Below are 15,532 nucleotides of genomic sequence, written 5' to 3' on the forward strand. Positions count from 1 at the left end.
GTAGAATCCATTTGACTATTTATTTGAAAGTTAATTAACTTATTACTTTAGTGATTTGAACTTTCAGAAAAGACAATGTTGGATCCGAGTTACACAGTTTTAACAAATGTTGCATTAGGTCATTATGGCTGCATTCTACATTAATGGCACAACACTCCCCAACCCCTTTCTGCAGCATTTCCTATGTTTGATGAAAGGTTATCAGCTTGAAATGAAAATTCTGTTTTATTCCCACAAATGCTGCCTGACCTTCTTAGTATCTTCATCATTTTCTATTTTAATTTCAGACAAAGATAAATGAATAGAATCACAGAAAATTAAAAAGGATGGAGGCCATTTGTCTTATCAAGTCTCTGCTGTTGAAAAAGAACTGCCCAACCTAGTCCCATCTTCCATCCCTGGGTCTCTAGTCCTGCTGGTCATGGTTCTTCAAGTACAAATCAAGTAATGTTTAAATGTGATGAAGTTTCTGCTTGAATCATCCTCTCAGGGAATGCGATTCAGATCTTTACCACTCCAAGTGATGTTTTTGTTCCTCATCTACCCTCTAATCCAATTACTTTAATTCTATTCACCCTGATTTAAACACCTTTACTAAGGAAAATAGGTTGTTCTTAACCCTTTGTAATTTTAGACACTTTCAATTGTCCCTCTCGTTTCCTGTTTCAAAGAAAATCACCTTTCCTCACAGCTACATTTTTCCAGTCCTGACAGTATCTACATAAATCATCTCTGCACTACCTCTGGTGCAATCACATCTTTCCTTTGTCAGGATCGGGAAAAACATCTGAAATGTTTAAAGATAATCACATTTCCAGTATTCTTGCTTTATATTTAAGTACATTGTCTATGATATTAATGTGGAAAAATTAACAATGCTGTTTTCCTCATCTCTGATGGGAATGGGGCACCGGAATAAATGGTGTAGGCCCCAAATTAATATCCATGAACAGGAGATATAGTAGCTACAATGGCAACAAAGAGAAGAAATTACTCATTATCTGTACTGTTTATGTATACTTTGCTGATGCACTTAATTTGACACAAAAATGCTTTCATCACGAACAACATCAATGACATTTTTAATTCAATATTGGGTGGCTTGCATAATATTGCTGAGGAGAAAATCAAATATTGTTTCTGTCAATTTCTATGGCTGTGGTGCAAGCACTTTGCATCCTTGCATTATTCTGCTGAATTAATGGACACCTGATTACAGAGGTCTTCAAATAACTTAAAATTATTTGAACTTTAATCCTTTGAGCCTCATAATATGACAATTACCATCTTGTCACCACCAACCATAAACTGTTTTTGAACATTATACAAGTCCTAGTTTTTATTCTGTATCTGGAGTCAGGTACACAATACAAGGACATGTTGCTCTGTAATTGGGAGGTGTCAATAATACTACCATGGATTAAGGTATTAACTTTTATTTTGATCCTCATTTTATTTTTTGGCTGGGTTACAATGAGTTTAAGAAGCTGGGACAATCTCAGCATGATTTATGGTGAAAATAAATATGTAGTCACCACACCAAAGCCTTGGAAGGCACAGTTTCTATCCTCAATCATCCACTGCTTCCAGCTTTGTATCTTGTGGCATACAAAATTCTCTGAACAGATAGATAAGAGCTCTGAACAGAAAGATAAGAGGTAGTTTTCCAAGATTTCTTGTCATATTTCCAAACTAGTTAGAGATATGGGAAAGTTTCACATATATTCTACTCCCTTAATCCCTAGGGACAGGTGTTTTTTTTTAAATCACTTTGATGCAAGAAGTCTAGTGAAATGTGTTCTATTGCTCTGAAAAAAATTGATTTAACTTTAAGATAAGCAACAAAGACAGATGATGTGAAAGCAATAAGAGAAACGAGTTTAATTTAGAAATGGATTGTACAGTTAGTCTTTGAACAAAATTTAAAGGCCGTCACTTGGAGGATATCGATTTTTTTTCTCCCTAGTCTACACAGTGAATTAAATTCTCTTATTCAGTATTGTTCAGTGTTTGCCAAACAGGGATATGTGTTCTTTTATAAGCAAAGTTATCCCAATTCACAAACTCAATTTAGGTAAATCTATTGACATAGAGAACCTGTCTGGAATCTGGTTCATTATGATGAGTCATTCCCTCTAACCAAAGATACTCTATCGGACTGTATATTCCATTCTGTACTGGGTCCCATCTTGACTGGTCCTTCCACTTTCCTGGTACTGTTCCATTAAGCACTCCCAATCATCATGAAACATACCAATACTTATCAACACTCAGTATAATGTAACTTCCTTTTTAGGAACTTTTATTATTCTCCTATGGCTTTTGACAATGTTTCATTGTTGTATCATAACCTCCCTGATTTTATACTCCATACCCTGATTAATGATGGTAAGTATATCGCATGCCTTCTTCACCACCTTATCTACTTATGCTGCCAACAGGGACCTTTGGGTCTGGACAACAAGACCGTTTCTCACAATTCCTAGGCCCCTTCCATTCATGGTCTGTACCCTAACTCTATTAGCCCTTCCAAAGTGCATCATAGGGCTGCGAAGCACAGTAAACATTCCAAAAAAAAGGAAGAGTTTCTTTATTTTCCCCTACCTCCATTTTAACTGTTTACATGTTGCTCCTTAAAGCATCTGCTGGCATGGGGGAATTTCTATTGTTAAAGCGATGGTGGGCCATTTACTTGAACTGCTGCAGTCCTTCTGGTACAGGTGCTCCCAATCCAACAGTATTATGAATGTTCTAAAACTTAAGACCCAATGACAATACTTTTTCAAGTCAGGATGCTGTATGTATTCCCATACATACATGCTGCCCTTGTCCTTCTTGACAGTAGAAGCTGGATTAGGGAGGTGCTGCTGAAATAGCAAATGTAGTACATTTTGTAAATGACAAAGACTACAATCACTCTGTGCCAGTGATGCAGGGAATGAGTGTTCACAATGGTAGATGTGGTGCCAATCAAGCTGGCTGCTGTGTTCTAGATTTTTTCAAGCTTTTTGAAAGTTCTTGGAACCGCTTTCATCCATGCAAATAGAACGTAACCCATCACATTCTTGATTTGTGCTTTACAGATGATCAAAAGACTTTGAACCGTTAGAAGGTGAGTCACTCACCAGAGGATACCCAGTCTTCGCTCAGCTCTTGTAGCCATGGTACTTATGTGGCTGGTCCAGCTAGTTTAAGGTGGCTCCCTGGCTGTTGATGAGATACTCAGTGACATTAATGATGCCAAGTGTCAAGGATAGTGGTTAGACTCTCTCTTGCAGGCGGGTGCTATTGTGGTTTAAATGTTAATTGCCACTTCTCAGCTCATATCTGAATGCTGCCTTGGTCTTGCTGCATGCAAACATGAACAGCTTCATTTGCTGAAGAGCTACAAATTGAAATGAATATTGTGCAATTATCAATCATCCCCTCTTCTGGCGGAAGCAAGGTCATTGACGAAGCAGCTGAATAGAGCTGGGTCTAGGAACTGCCCAGAGGAACTCCTGCAGTGATGTTCTAAGGCTAAGATGATTGATCTCCAAGAACTACAACCATTTTCCTTCATGCAAGGTATGACTCCAAACATTGGAGTGTTTTCTCCCAATGCTCACCGACTTTAGTTTTACCAGGGTCCCTTGATACCACACTGGGTGAAATGCACTCCTGATATCAGGGTCAGACATTCTCTGGAAATTCAACTCTTTGATCTATATCAGGATCAAGTCTGTGATGAGGTCCGGAGCCGAGTGCTCCTGGAACAGCCCATACTGGGCAGTGAGCTGTTATGCACTATTGTTTAGTCTACCGTCCATTACTCTGCAGATAATTGAAAGTAAACTAATTGGATAGTACTTGATCAGATTGAGTTTGTCCTGTTTTCTGTGGACAGGACATATTTGGGCAATTTTGCACACTGTTAGGTAGATGCCAATGATGTACAAGAATCTGGCTAGAGGCGTGGCTATTTCTGGAACATAAATCCTCAATACTAGAGCTGGGTTGTCGTCAGGGACCATTGCCTTTTGTGTTCAGTACCTCAACATCGCATTGGATGGAATCAAACTGACTGAAGACTGTCCTCTGAAGTAGTCTCAGGAAGAAACTGAGATTCAATATCCACTCAGCATTTTGGGCTAAACATGATTGTGAATGCTTCAGTCACTTTAGCACTCATATGCTGGGCCCTGGCAGCAATGAAGATGGGATATTTGTGGTGCTTTCTCTGCCCGTTAGCTGTTGAACTGTCCACTGTTATTCACAATCAGATATGACAGGACTGAGGACTTTGAACTGATCCATTGGCTGTGGAATCACCAAGCTGTTTTTGATGTCTAGCATGCACATGGTGTTGTGTTGCAGCTTTGCCAGGGTGCTATGAGACTTGGTGGGTCTGAAATTAATGTTGAGGATTCCAAGACTAACCCCTCCTGCCACCATACCACTATACCCAGGATTGTGATGAAGGGGTCTGGCACATTTTATACAAGGTATGACTCTGTGACTATACCCACGTAAATCTGTTACTCGACAAGCCTATGGGTCAGCCGCTCCAATTTAAATACCAGTTCCTGGATATTTATGATGATATTCCAAGGTCGACTGGACAGGGAGCAACACTGCCATTTCCAAAATAGGTACCCATAATAGATGCCTGGTGGTCTGACGAGTTTTATTCTTCACTTTTAACACAGCAGTTACAATATAGCAGATTGGCTTGCTAGGTCATTTTAGTCTGCAGTTACAAAACTTGAGCTGTTTGGATCTTGGACTTGGAAAGGGATTAAATGCAACACATAGTGGTTCAAACTTGTACTGAATTAATGCAGGTCTGTAATCACACATAGGCATAGGCCTGATCAAATACGGATGGCAGATTTCATTCCCTGAAGGACAATGGTGAACCAGATAGAATTTCATGACAGGTCAATAGTTTCAATGTTATTATTACAATGACTCCCACTTTTTAAATTCCAGCTGGCTTGCTCCTCTGAATTGTTAATTCAGGCTATTTCATTAGCAGTACAGGAAAATAACTAATGTGCCACTGCCATTCCCACCTGATGGAATTTCAAAAGTCTTTCAGGGTCCAGGATTTTAATGCCTCATTTTAGTATTCGTTTCACTATGTGCTACATTTAAATGCTTTCCAAGTCTAAGTTCCAATTTAACCAATGAATTTTATTCAGCTGGCTTCCACTGCAACCCTTTTTGCAGTTCTTTTACTGCCAGTCATTAAAGTCAGATGCTGGGCCTTCTAGCCTGAGAATTTCTTTTTTTCTATCCCTCCCCTAGGAGTTTTGGTAAAGATTTAAAGATAGAAGCTTTGGACCTCTCAACAGCTTTGCTACGGGAGTTAATCATCTAGGATTCCAGATCACCAGGACCTGCAAAACATGGCTCATGGATGATGCATATATAGACAATAAAACGATTAAAAACTAGAGTACTGATGGATAGGAGTCTAAAGTTATGGTCATTTCTGTGTGGAATTCTTACAATTTACCAGGCATTATCAAACTGCACTCTTTCAATGGCATTTAAACTTCCAGTAATCAGGAAGTGTTATTAATCTTCTTTAATACCAATGGCTACAAGATTCAAAACAGACTCAAATGAGACCACCTTTCCAACCACCAGAGTTTAAAGTGAAATTATTCAAATTTTAAATCAATCAGAATCACCAGTGGAACCTTAAATACAAATTAAAAAGTAACAAAAGTTCATCATGTCAAATTAATCTGAGCCCATAGGAAGTGTATCAAGAGCAGCTTTGTAAAACACAAATCGCTTGGACAATACTTTGCAATGCAATTTTGCTGCTAACTAGGAAAATTAATTTAAATACAAGTCCCAACTTTTATATTAGTAAATCTATTTTAATTCTATCCATCACTTCTTCCCTCTACAAAGAAAGATACTTCCTTACTGATTTTCCCCCAAGGAAAAATAATTTTCCAGATTTCAGAGCTGGATTTACATGATGACTTACCCACAGGTAATATGTAAACTGTAATGCAAAAATAGCTATCCCTTCGTTGTCAAACGAGCCTGCTACTGATCGAGATATGTAGCCTGGCACTATGGCGATGAAACAGGCAGCAAGTAATCCAGCCCCTTGGTTCCATAATTCTTTAGTGAGGAGAAAAGTTGATATTGATGTAAGACCACTGAACACAGGTGCTAGAAAGACGCAGACATCCCGTATGTGAACCGTCATATGAAGCGTATTTAAAATCCAATGAATACAGCCTGCTGTGACCATCAAACCAGGATACACCTGCATGGGAAAAAAAATATTTAGAAGATATGTTTAATTTAAACTCTTATGTATGCACTTAATTTTTAAAATTATTTAAAATGCAAGCCAAATAATGTAAGTTTTAATTTTTACAGCATAGTTCCTAAAATGTGCCATTATGAATTTGGTTTAGATAATATACAGTATTTGATCAGATCATGCTGATCCAGCGGGGGATGGAGCTGTCACCTTGTCAAAGCTGTTACTGATTTGAACAGTGTCTAACATTGGTGACATCCAGAGACAGAGTCATAGAGGCATACAGCACTGTACAACATTAAAATTTAAGTAAATCTCTTTTTAATAAAAAAAAGTTAACTATAACAAAACTAAATAAAGTTAACTAAAATAAATGCTGAAAAATAAATCTGCCCTAACTCTGTGCCTAAGGTTCCCAAGAATCAATGGAATTTCTGATCCTGTGTCAGGTCTGATCTGGCAAGACTGCTCCCTGCCAGTGATCTCCACAGTGAATCCCTGAATCCATCAGTAATTCCCTGATTTTCACATTTCACGGTTTTTGTCCTTAAGTCTGAAGCTTGCTGCACTTTCAACAATTGAATGCCAGTGGTTCTGTTTGAAACTGCCAGCCACAGCCAACATGATTCAGCACAATAAAACTTCAGAAGTTTACCAGGTGTACGCAGTCAAAAATTAACACCAAAGGCTTAGCCAGAGAAGCATGTTTGAAATGAGTGTCTCAAAACTGGAAACTGATAGGCCAGATGGAAAGGTTCAGGTAAGGAATTCCAGAAAAGGAACTCAAGGGAAGGATGAATGTGGAAATCAGAGATGTTTAAGCAGCCAGTAATTTCATGGAATAACTGATTTTCTGGAATTACTTGAATCAGAGGAAGCTTAAATTGCCCAGTTGAGTGCCCCACCACAATGAAAGGACAATGCAAAGTGATTATTACTTTATTGTACAACCTGTTCACAAACTAGTTTCCACCTCTCTCCACGTAGACTTAACTTGAATTACATACACATCATGGCTCAATCAGATTCTTTAAAACTATAAGGCCTGTGAAAAACCTTCACAACTGTAGTACAAAGCTCATTTACAACCATCGATCTATCCTTCAGAAAATAAAAATGTGATCTCTCTGCAGCTATAACTCCTCTTAAATCTTGAGGAGCTCCTCCTGTGCCACTCAGTTGAACATAGTTCATTACAGTTCTTTTAAGACATCAAGCTTAATTCCAAAGCCTACACAATTCCTAGATGCTCCCCACACTGGAAACAAAGGACAGTCAAGTAAACATTTAACAGGTTCACTCTGTTAGTGTTCTGCAAACTTTACCTTTGCCAAAGTTATACTGGCTCTTAACAGATAAAACCATCCCCTTTTTACAGAGATACTTGCACTTGTATATCTTTTAATCCCATTTTTCAACTTTTATTTTTAAATGCGTGACTTTCATTATCTTCATAAGGAAGGAATTTACCTCTGAAAGATGTGAAAATCTTTAAACCAAAGGGTTAAGCACATTTAAGAAAGACCTTCAGCACTTCAAATGTGTGTATAAAAAGATCCAACTCATCTCAAACAATGGCACTTTCAACAGTGCCCTTCTATTTGCATATTGTTAAACAATGCAAAGTATCAGGAGTCAGCAAAGAAAGTAAGTGACTGAGTTTAGTGAACACAGCACAACCAAATATTGGAATGTAAATTACAAAATAACCAGCCAGCCTTCATGCATGTGGCTTGGGTCCCAGCTGCTGCTTTGTGCTAAGTAGTAGATATGGGGTACCGTCTGAGGCAGGCCCAGCATGTTATAGGACAAAGTTGAGCCCACTAACTAAACAGTTAGTGATTTTGACCATCTTTGCAGGGAATTACTGAATTGAAGCTGAGACATATCACATGAGAGAAATGGAAAGAACTAAAGTAGTAAGCTGGGCTGCCCATTGCTGCAGCTTCAAAGCAGGATCAGAGACCACAAGGAAACTGCTTTATTGTTTAGGCATTTAGTGAATGGAAAAGCAATACCTCTTAAACCAAAAAAAATACTTGAACTCATTTAATAGGTTCCTAAAACTTATATTTGCTTTTACAAAGCTAATTTACAAGCCTGTTCATTCATTCAAGTGGGTATACAGATATGCTAGAGCAGGCCATCAGGGATACATTTGTATAAAAAAACTTATATTCCAACTGTCCCAAATCTAACCAATGTCAAAGTTGCCAATGCCTCCTGACATTTATTCATCTTTTAACATGAAAACAATTTGTGGATAGGTACAAAATTCGTGATTTGATTAACAAAACAGGTTTAATCTTCTGCTAATGATCATTGCAGCATATTTGAATAGACTGTTGGAACGAGCAGTGTTGGTAGAGCTGGTAACACATGATAGCTTAACAAGTCAGGAATTCCGCTTTTGTTGTTGTTTCTTTTTCACAAACTACCCCAAAGCTCAAGGCCAAAACTCTACTTCTCATCTTAACGTGCCAAGTCCCTAGCACAAATAACCAAGGATCCTACTTGGGTATACAGATGAGCCATTTTAATTCCCCTCCACATTACCACACTGACCTGTCTGTCCTTGGCCTCCTCCACTGCACGCGTGAAGAACAGCACCTCATATTCCGCCTGGGTAGTCTACCGCCCGATGGCATGAACATTAAATCCTCAAATTTCAGGTAAACAGCTCCCCCCATCTCTTTTCTCTCTCCTTCTGATTTAACCAGTTCGTCCTACACCCAACCCAGCCCCCAATTACCTGGCTTCTTTCCCTTCTTCCTCCCACTGGGTCCCATCCCCCTACTGTTCCCATCTGCCCACCCCACCTTCCTTATTTGGTTCCATGCTCCACCTTTCTTTCTGATCGGATTCCATCATCTGCAGCCCTTTACCGCCTTCACCCATCACCTCTCAGCCTCAGTCACTATTTCCACTCTTCTCTCCTCCGTCTGCCTATCACTCCTACTCACCTGGATCTACCTATTGCCTGCCAGCCTTGGCTCCACCCCTTCCCCTCACCTCTTTACTGGCCACTTCCCCTCCATCTTTGAGTCCAGATGAAGGGTCTCCACCCGAAATGTCGACTGTCCATTATTGCTTACTTTCCACTATTAAGCCACTCCTTCAAATCTGTGCCATTGGGTTAGCTTTTGGTCCTTAATAGCTCTTTACATGGTTCAATGTCAAATTGCATTTGATAATGTTTTCTTGTCTGGCTTTGCTACATTTTATATGCCTTGCTACATTTATACGTTACTTGAAAGACAAATACCTGTTGTTGCTTAAAGCAATGGTAATTTACAAGCTTTCAATCAATGATTGGCAGCATTTATGTTGCATACAAACTTCCCAGCATCCTTAATCATCTTTCACTAAATATATTTTTATAATATGTTGACCTGAACTGCATGGTCTACGGCTTAAGTTTAGTTTATAACTTCTCCACCTTTCATTCAAAAATCCCTCTACAACTAACCGCTACTGCTTAGTTTGCTCTATGCTTTTATTAACCTTGTTACTATTTTAATGACTGGCATGTCTGTGCTTTCAGTTCCCTTGGGATTAAGATTTTATTTTCCTACAAAAACATATCCAGCTCTTAACACATTTATTAATGCTGGAATTTATTTGCCAATTATATATTCCAACTCTGAATAAACTTGCAGAGTTAAGGAAATCCTAATTTGAGTTTATGGGAGTCAGCATGAAATGCTTACATCATGGGTAGGTCCTTACAAATATACAATTACAGTAATTCTCAATGTCATCTTGTACCCACAATAGGAGGAATGTGGTTGGAAACATTAATCACTGCTGAACATAACAAAATAGAATTTAATACTGAGACTGAAAGATGCTTAATTCAATCTGAGATCAGGCTCTTAAATCTGAACAAAGCAAATTATAAAGGAGTGAATTAGCTATGGTAGCTTGCGAAACAAATCAAATAGATCTGATAACAGACAAATAATGACCAATATTTAGAGAATAAATGCACAGTTTACAACAAAAAACATCCTTATAAGCACAAAATTCCAACAGGCAAAGTGGTCTAGCTGTGACTATGACCCTAAGATAAAGATGGTATTAGGACAAAGGAAAAGGCTTATAATTTGGCAAGAGGGCAGTTAGGATAATTTCAGAATTCAGCTCCAGGGCATTTATATGGAAAGAGAAAGTAGGATACATAAGTAATCCAGCAAGAAATATTAAAACAGACTGTAGTAGCCTACATACATAACACAAAAGGAAATGTTAATACAAGTCTCTTACAGACTGAAACAGGAGAAATTTAAATATCGTGTCTATTTTCACAGAAGACTAGACTAAAAATACACCAGAAATAATAGAGAATACCAGATCTAGAGAGAATGTGGAGCTATAAAGAAAGTGCCGGAGAAATTAATGGGAACTAAACACTGTTAAATCCCTAGGACCTGATAACCTGCATCCTAAGGTTTTGAAAGAGTTGGCAATTGAGATGGTGAGTGAACTGGTTGTCATCTTCCAAAATTATAGATTTTAGAATATCTTTCACAGGTTGGAAAGTAGCAAATATAACCCCACTATTTACAAAAAAAGAGGGCAAGTGAAAATGAGGAACTATAGAAAAACTTGGTCGGGTGTCAGTGGTAGGGAAAATACTAGAATTTATTATTAAATGGTAAAAGGACACCAGGAAAATAGTATTGTTGGGCAGAGTCAACATAGATTTATGAAAGGGAAATTGTGTTTGGCAAATCAGTTAGAGATTTTTAAAGTTCTAACGAGTAGAATGGATAAGGGTAAAGCAGTTGATCTGGTATTTTTGGAATTTCAGAAGCTCTTCAATAAAGGTGCCATAATGAGAGCACAAGGAATTGACAATAATGTACTGGCATTAATTGAGCATTGGTTAATGGAGAGAAAACAATAGGAATAAATAGTCTCTCTTAGATTGGGTGGCAAAATTCTGATAATCCGATATTCAGTTGTTTGGACATCCTGATAGTTCAGCATCTGGCTCATTCAATAGACAAGTTAAAACATACAAGATGAAACTTGCAAGCTGAAGGTCACCGGGTCCTATTTCCCACTCCCTTTAAAAGCAGTAGATTCACTGGAAAATTTATTTGCACCTGTGCAACAAACATGTGTTTTGGTATCAATCTGAGTAACATCCAATAGTCGGGAATATCTGCCAGCTCAGCACCAAAGTCCTGAGGATGCCAGATTATCGGAGATTTACTATAGTGGGGTGCTACACAGATCAGCGTATAGTCTCCAGCTATTCACAAGCTAGATCAGTGATTTGGAGGAGGGGACCAAAGATAATTTATCCAAGTTTGTTGATGATACAAAATTAGGTGGCAGTGAGAGTTGTGGGAAACTTACATAGGAGCTTCAAGGAGAAGTAAACAGACCAAGTGAATGGGCAAGGACACAGCAAATGGAATGTATTGCAGAAAAAATATGACGTCATCCACTATGATAGAAATAATATTGAAAAGAGGATGATTTCATAAAATGGTGAGAGATTGAAAAGTGTTGGGAGTCCAGAGAGACCTTGATGTCCTTCCGTATAAATGAATCACTAAAAGTTATGTCTATGCCGAAAGCATTTAGGAAGGCACATAAGCTGATTTGACTATACTAGTAAAGACATTTCACTGCATTTATATAGGATGCTGGTGTCTCTTAAATATCCCTAATGTATTTGCCTCCACCACCTCTACCAGCAGTGCGTTCCATTCACCGACCACTAACTGTGTAAAAAAAAACTTACCTCTGACATCCCCCCTATACCTTCCTCCAATCACCTTAAAATTATGTCCCCTCGTGTTAGCCATTTTTACCCTGGGAAAAAGTCTGACTATCCACTCGATCAATGCCTCTTATCATCTTGTACACCTCCATCAAGTCACCTCTCATCCTTCTCCATTCCAAAGAGAAAAGCTCTAGCTTGCTCAACCTATCCTCATAAGGCAATACTTGTAAGTCTAAATATGAAACAGTTGCCTGTTATGAGTTCTCATGTAAAATCCTTTGAAGCTTTCTTTTTAGAGATAATATTGTTAGTAGATAATTGCAGTTTTGCAGATTTGGAGGACTCACTCATCAGGAAGTGGATTATTTGTGGAATTCAGAAGTCCAGCTGAAGGAAACGCTCTAGAAACTGCATGTCTGGGTGGGTTTCCTCCAGATGCTCGGGTTTCCTCCCACATTCCAAAGACATATGGGTTAGGAAGTTGTGGGCATGCTATGTTGGCGCTGGAAGTGTGGCGACACTTGCGGGCTGCCCCCAGAACGCACTACACAAAATGATGCATTTCACTGTGTGTTTCGAATGTACATGTGACCAATAAAGATCTCTTACCTTATATCACACCTGGCATATGGTGAACAGGTTTGGGCTCCCTACCTAAATTAGGACATATACAAGTCCTCCCCTGGTCACGACAGGGTTCAGTTCCCGAGAACTGTTCATAATCTAAACGGTTCATAAGTCGGAAATGTGTCCGCCCAGCAATATATTTAAATAAAAACATAGGCCAACTAAGGTTAAACTGAAGTTAAACCAGGGTGTTTAATATAAACATTCAGATATTGCCGCACAACCGGAAAATCCGTCCCGCTGGTCCCCCAAACACTCGTTCACACACACGGGCTGTACATAAATTGGGTGTTTATAATCTAGGGAGTACCTGTATGTAATAAAGGGAGTGCAGCATAGGTTCACCCAATTGATTCCTGAGATGGAAGGGAGGACTATCCTATAAAGAGAGATTAAGCATTCTTGGTCTATATTCTCTAGGATTTGAAGAAAGAAAGATAATCTCATTGTAATGTACATAAATTTTAATTAAAAAAACAGGATTTGATGGGATAATGAAAGAATGATGTTTCCCCTGACTGGGGCGACCAGAAACAGGAGTCAGAGTGTCAAAATAAAAGGTTTGCCATTCAAAATAAAAATGATGTAAAATTACTTCACCCAGAGGGTAGGAAATATGTGGAATTCTCTCCAGAAGGGGAATGTGGAGGTGCAGTCCTTGAGATCAGTTTAAGATGGAGGTGCACTTAGGTGCAGCGGCATATTCATCCGACTCACAAAATTGTTTAAATGTTAGTGTTAGTGTCATTCCTGATGTTTTCGACAATGATAAACTACAAGAGATTACTTGGAAAGTATGGAATTACTCATATAACCGACAGATACTGTTGGACATCGGCAGCAAACCATTACCTTACTCTGTCTAAACACCGATGGCAGAGATCAGTAACCTTGGTTTGTTGCGCAGACCTGAACGTGCTGTTCACCTCGGCTGCCCCAGTGAGGAGATGCCGTAGGCGGTGTGAGAGGAAACAGAAACGGGGTAAGCGAAGCAGAATCTATCTCAGGCTAAAGGCTTGCCCTGTCAGACCAGCGCTCCTGTCGATGTTGCTTGCTGATGTTTGCTCCCTGGAAAACAAGTTGGACTGCATTCGACTATGAAGGGCAGTCCACTGGGAGATGAAAAATTGCTGCGTTATCATCTTTACGGAAACGTGGCTCAATAACAACATTCCCGATGCTGCTATTCAGCTGGATGGGCTGACCTCCTTCTGAGCAGATAGGGTAGCATCAGTGTCCAGTAAGACCCGCGGAGGTGGTTTGTGTGTTTATATAAACAACGAATGGTGCAATAACGCTGTGCTGGTCTCAAAGCACTGTTTGCCGCTAGTGAAGGTTGCTATAGTTAAATGCCAGCCATACTATCTGCTGAGGGAGTTCACAGCCATTGTTATTGTGGCTGTGTAATCCCCCCAGATGTTAATACCAGGGAAGCACTGTGTGAACTTTACGGAGCGATAAGCGAACTTCAAACGGCTCACCCCAACAGCTGTTTTTATTGTCGCTGGAGATTTTAACCACGCTAACTTAAAATTGGTGCTTCCAAAATTTTTCCAACATGTTAACTTTGCAACCCGGGGAGTGAATACATTGGATTTGGTATTCACAAATATCAAGAATGCATACAGAGCTGTCCCCCGCCCCCACCTTGGCTACTCTGTTATGCTGATTCCAACATACAAACTACTCTTTAGACACTACAAACCTTCCCGAAAGCAGATAAGATTATGGCCTGTGAATGCAATGTCAGCCTTTCAGAACTGCTTTGAAAACATGGACTGGAGTATGTTTAGAGAAGCAGCCACCTATGACCATACTATCAATTTGGAGGAGTATGCAGCTGTGGTGATGGACTACATCAACAAGTGCATTGACGATGTCACTGTCATCAAAACCATCACCACACGTGCCAACCAGAAGCCATGGTTGACAGCAGAGATACTACAACTGTTGAAAACTCAACACGCTGCCTTCAGGTCAGGTGATGTGGCAGCCCTCAGGACAGTGAGGGCCAACCTCTCCCGTGGTGCCAGGGAGGCAAAGAGGAGTTATGCCCAGAAGATCCAAGGCTACTTCTCTGATACCAAGGACACAAGACGTCTGTGGCAGGGCATCCAGGCCATCACGGACTACAAGCCCCCAATTCGCACTTGCGATAATGACGCCTCCCTCCCAGATGCACTGAACGACTTTTATGCTCGGTTTGATGTACTTAACAATGAACCTGCGAGCAAGACACCTCCACCGCTCAATGACCAGGTACTTCATCTGTCCTCAGCTAGTACGAGGAAGATATTATCCAGGGTGGACCCTCGGAAATCAGCGGGACCTGATAACATACCTGGCCGTGTGCTCAGGGACTGCGCAGACCAGCTGGCAGATGTATTCACCGACATCTTTAATGTTTCTTTGAGCCAAGCAGTTGTCCCCGTATGTTTCAAATCTACCACCATTATACCAGTGCCTAAAAAGACGCCTGTAACCTGTTTAAATGACTATCGCCCCGTGGCACTGACTTCAGTCATCATGAAGTGCTTCGAGAGGGTAGTCTTGCAACACATCAAATCCATTCTCCCTCCCTTACTGGACCCCCTTCAGTTTGCATACCACCCCAATTGGTCAACCGAAGATGCAGTGTCCTTTGCCCTCCACCTGGCTTTATCTCACCTAGATCAAAAGGTCACTTATGTTAGAATGCTCCTCATAGACTTCAGCTCTGCCTTTAATACTATCATCCCACAGAACCTCATAAGGAAGCTACACCTACTGGGCCTTAGCACCTCCACCCGCAATTGGATTCTGGACTTCCTCTCTGCAAGGCCACAGTCAGTTCGTATTGGAAATACCATCTCAAAAATCACTAGGCTGAGCACTGGAGCCCCCCAGGGCTG

At 39.9% G+C, this 15,532-nt stretch overlaps 1 protein-coding gene across 2 annotated transcripts in view; it reads right to left on the minus strand.

Moving 5' to 3' along the window:
- The window catches only part of stt3b (STT3 oligosaccharyltransferase complex catalytic subunit B), an 89,409-nt gene that overhangs the window by 38,691 nt on the left and 35,186 nt on the right, over positions 1–15,532 (minus strand). Inside the window, exon 3 of one of the 2 annotated variants that reach the window (XM_052015947.1) lies at positions 5,987–6,274. The exons of the other annotated variant lie outside the window; for it this stretch is intronic. Within the exon in view, the coding sequence (XP_051871907.1) occupies positions 5,987–6,274 (288 nt within the window). The remainder of the gene's footprint in view (positions 1–5,986; positions 6,275–15,532) is intronic. 2 annotated transcript variants of the gene reach the window in all.

The sequence above is a fragment of the Pristis pectinata genome, chromosome 5 (genome assembly GCF_009764475.1).
Source record: "Pristis pectinata isolate sPriPec2 chromosome 5, sPriPec2.1.pri, whole genome shotgun sequence".
Taxonomy (NCBI): domain Eukaryota; kingdom Metazoa; phylum Chordata; class Chondrichthyes; order Rhinopristiformes; family Pristidae; genus Pristis; species Pristis pectinata.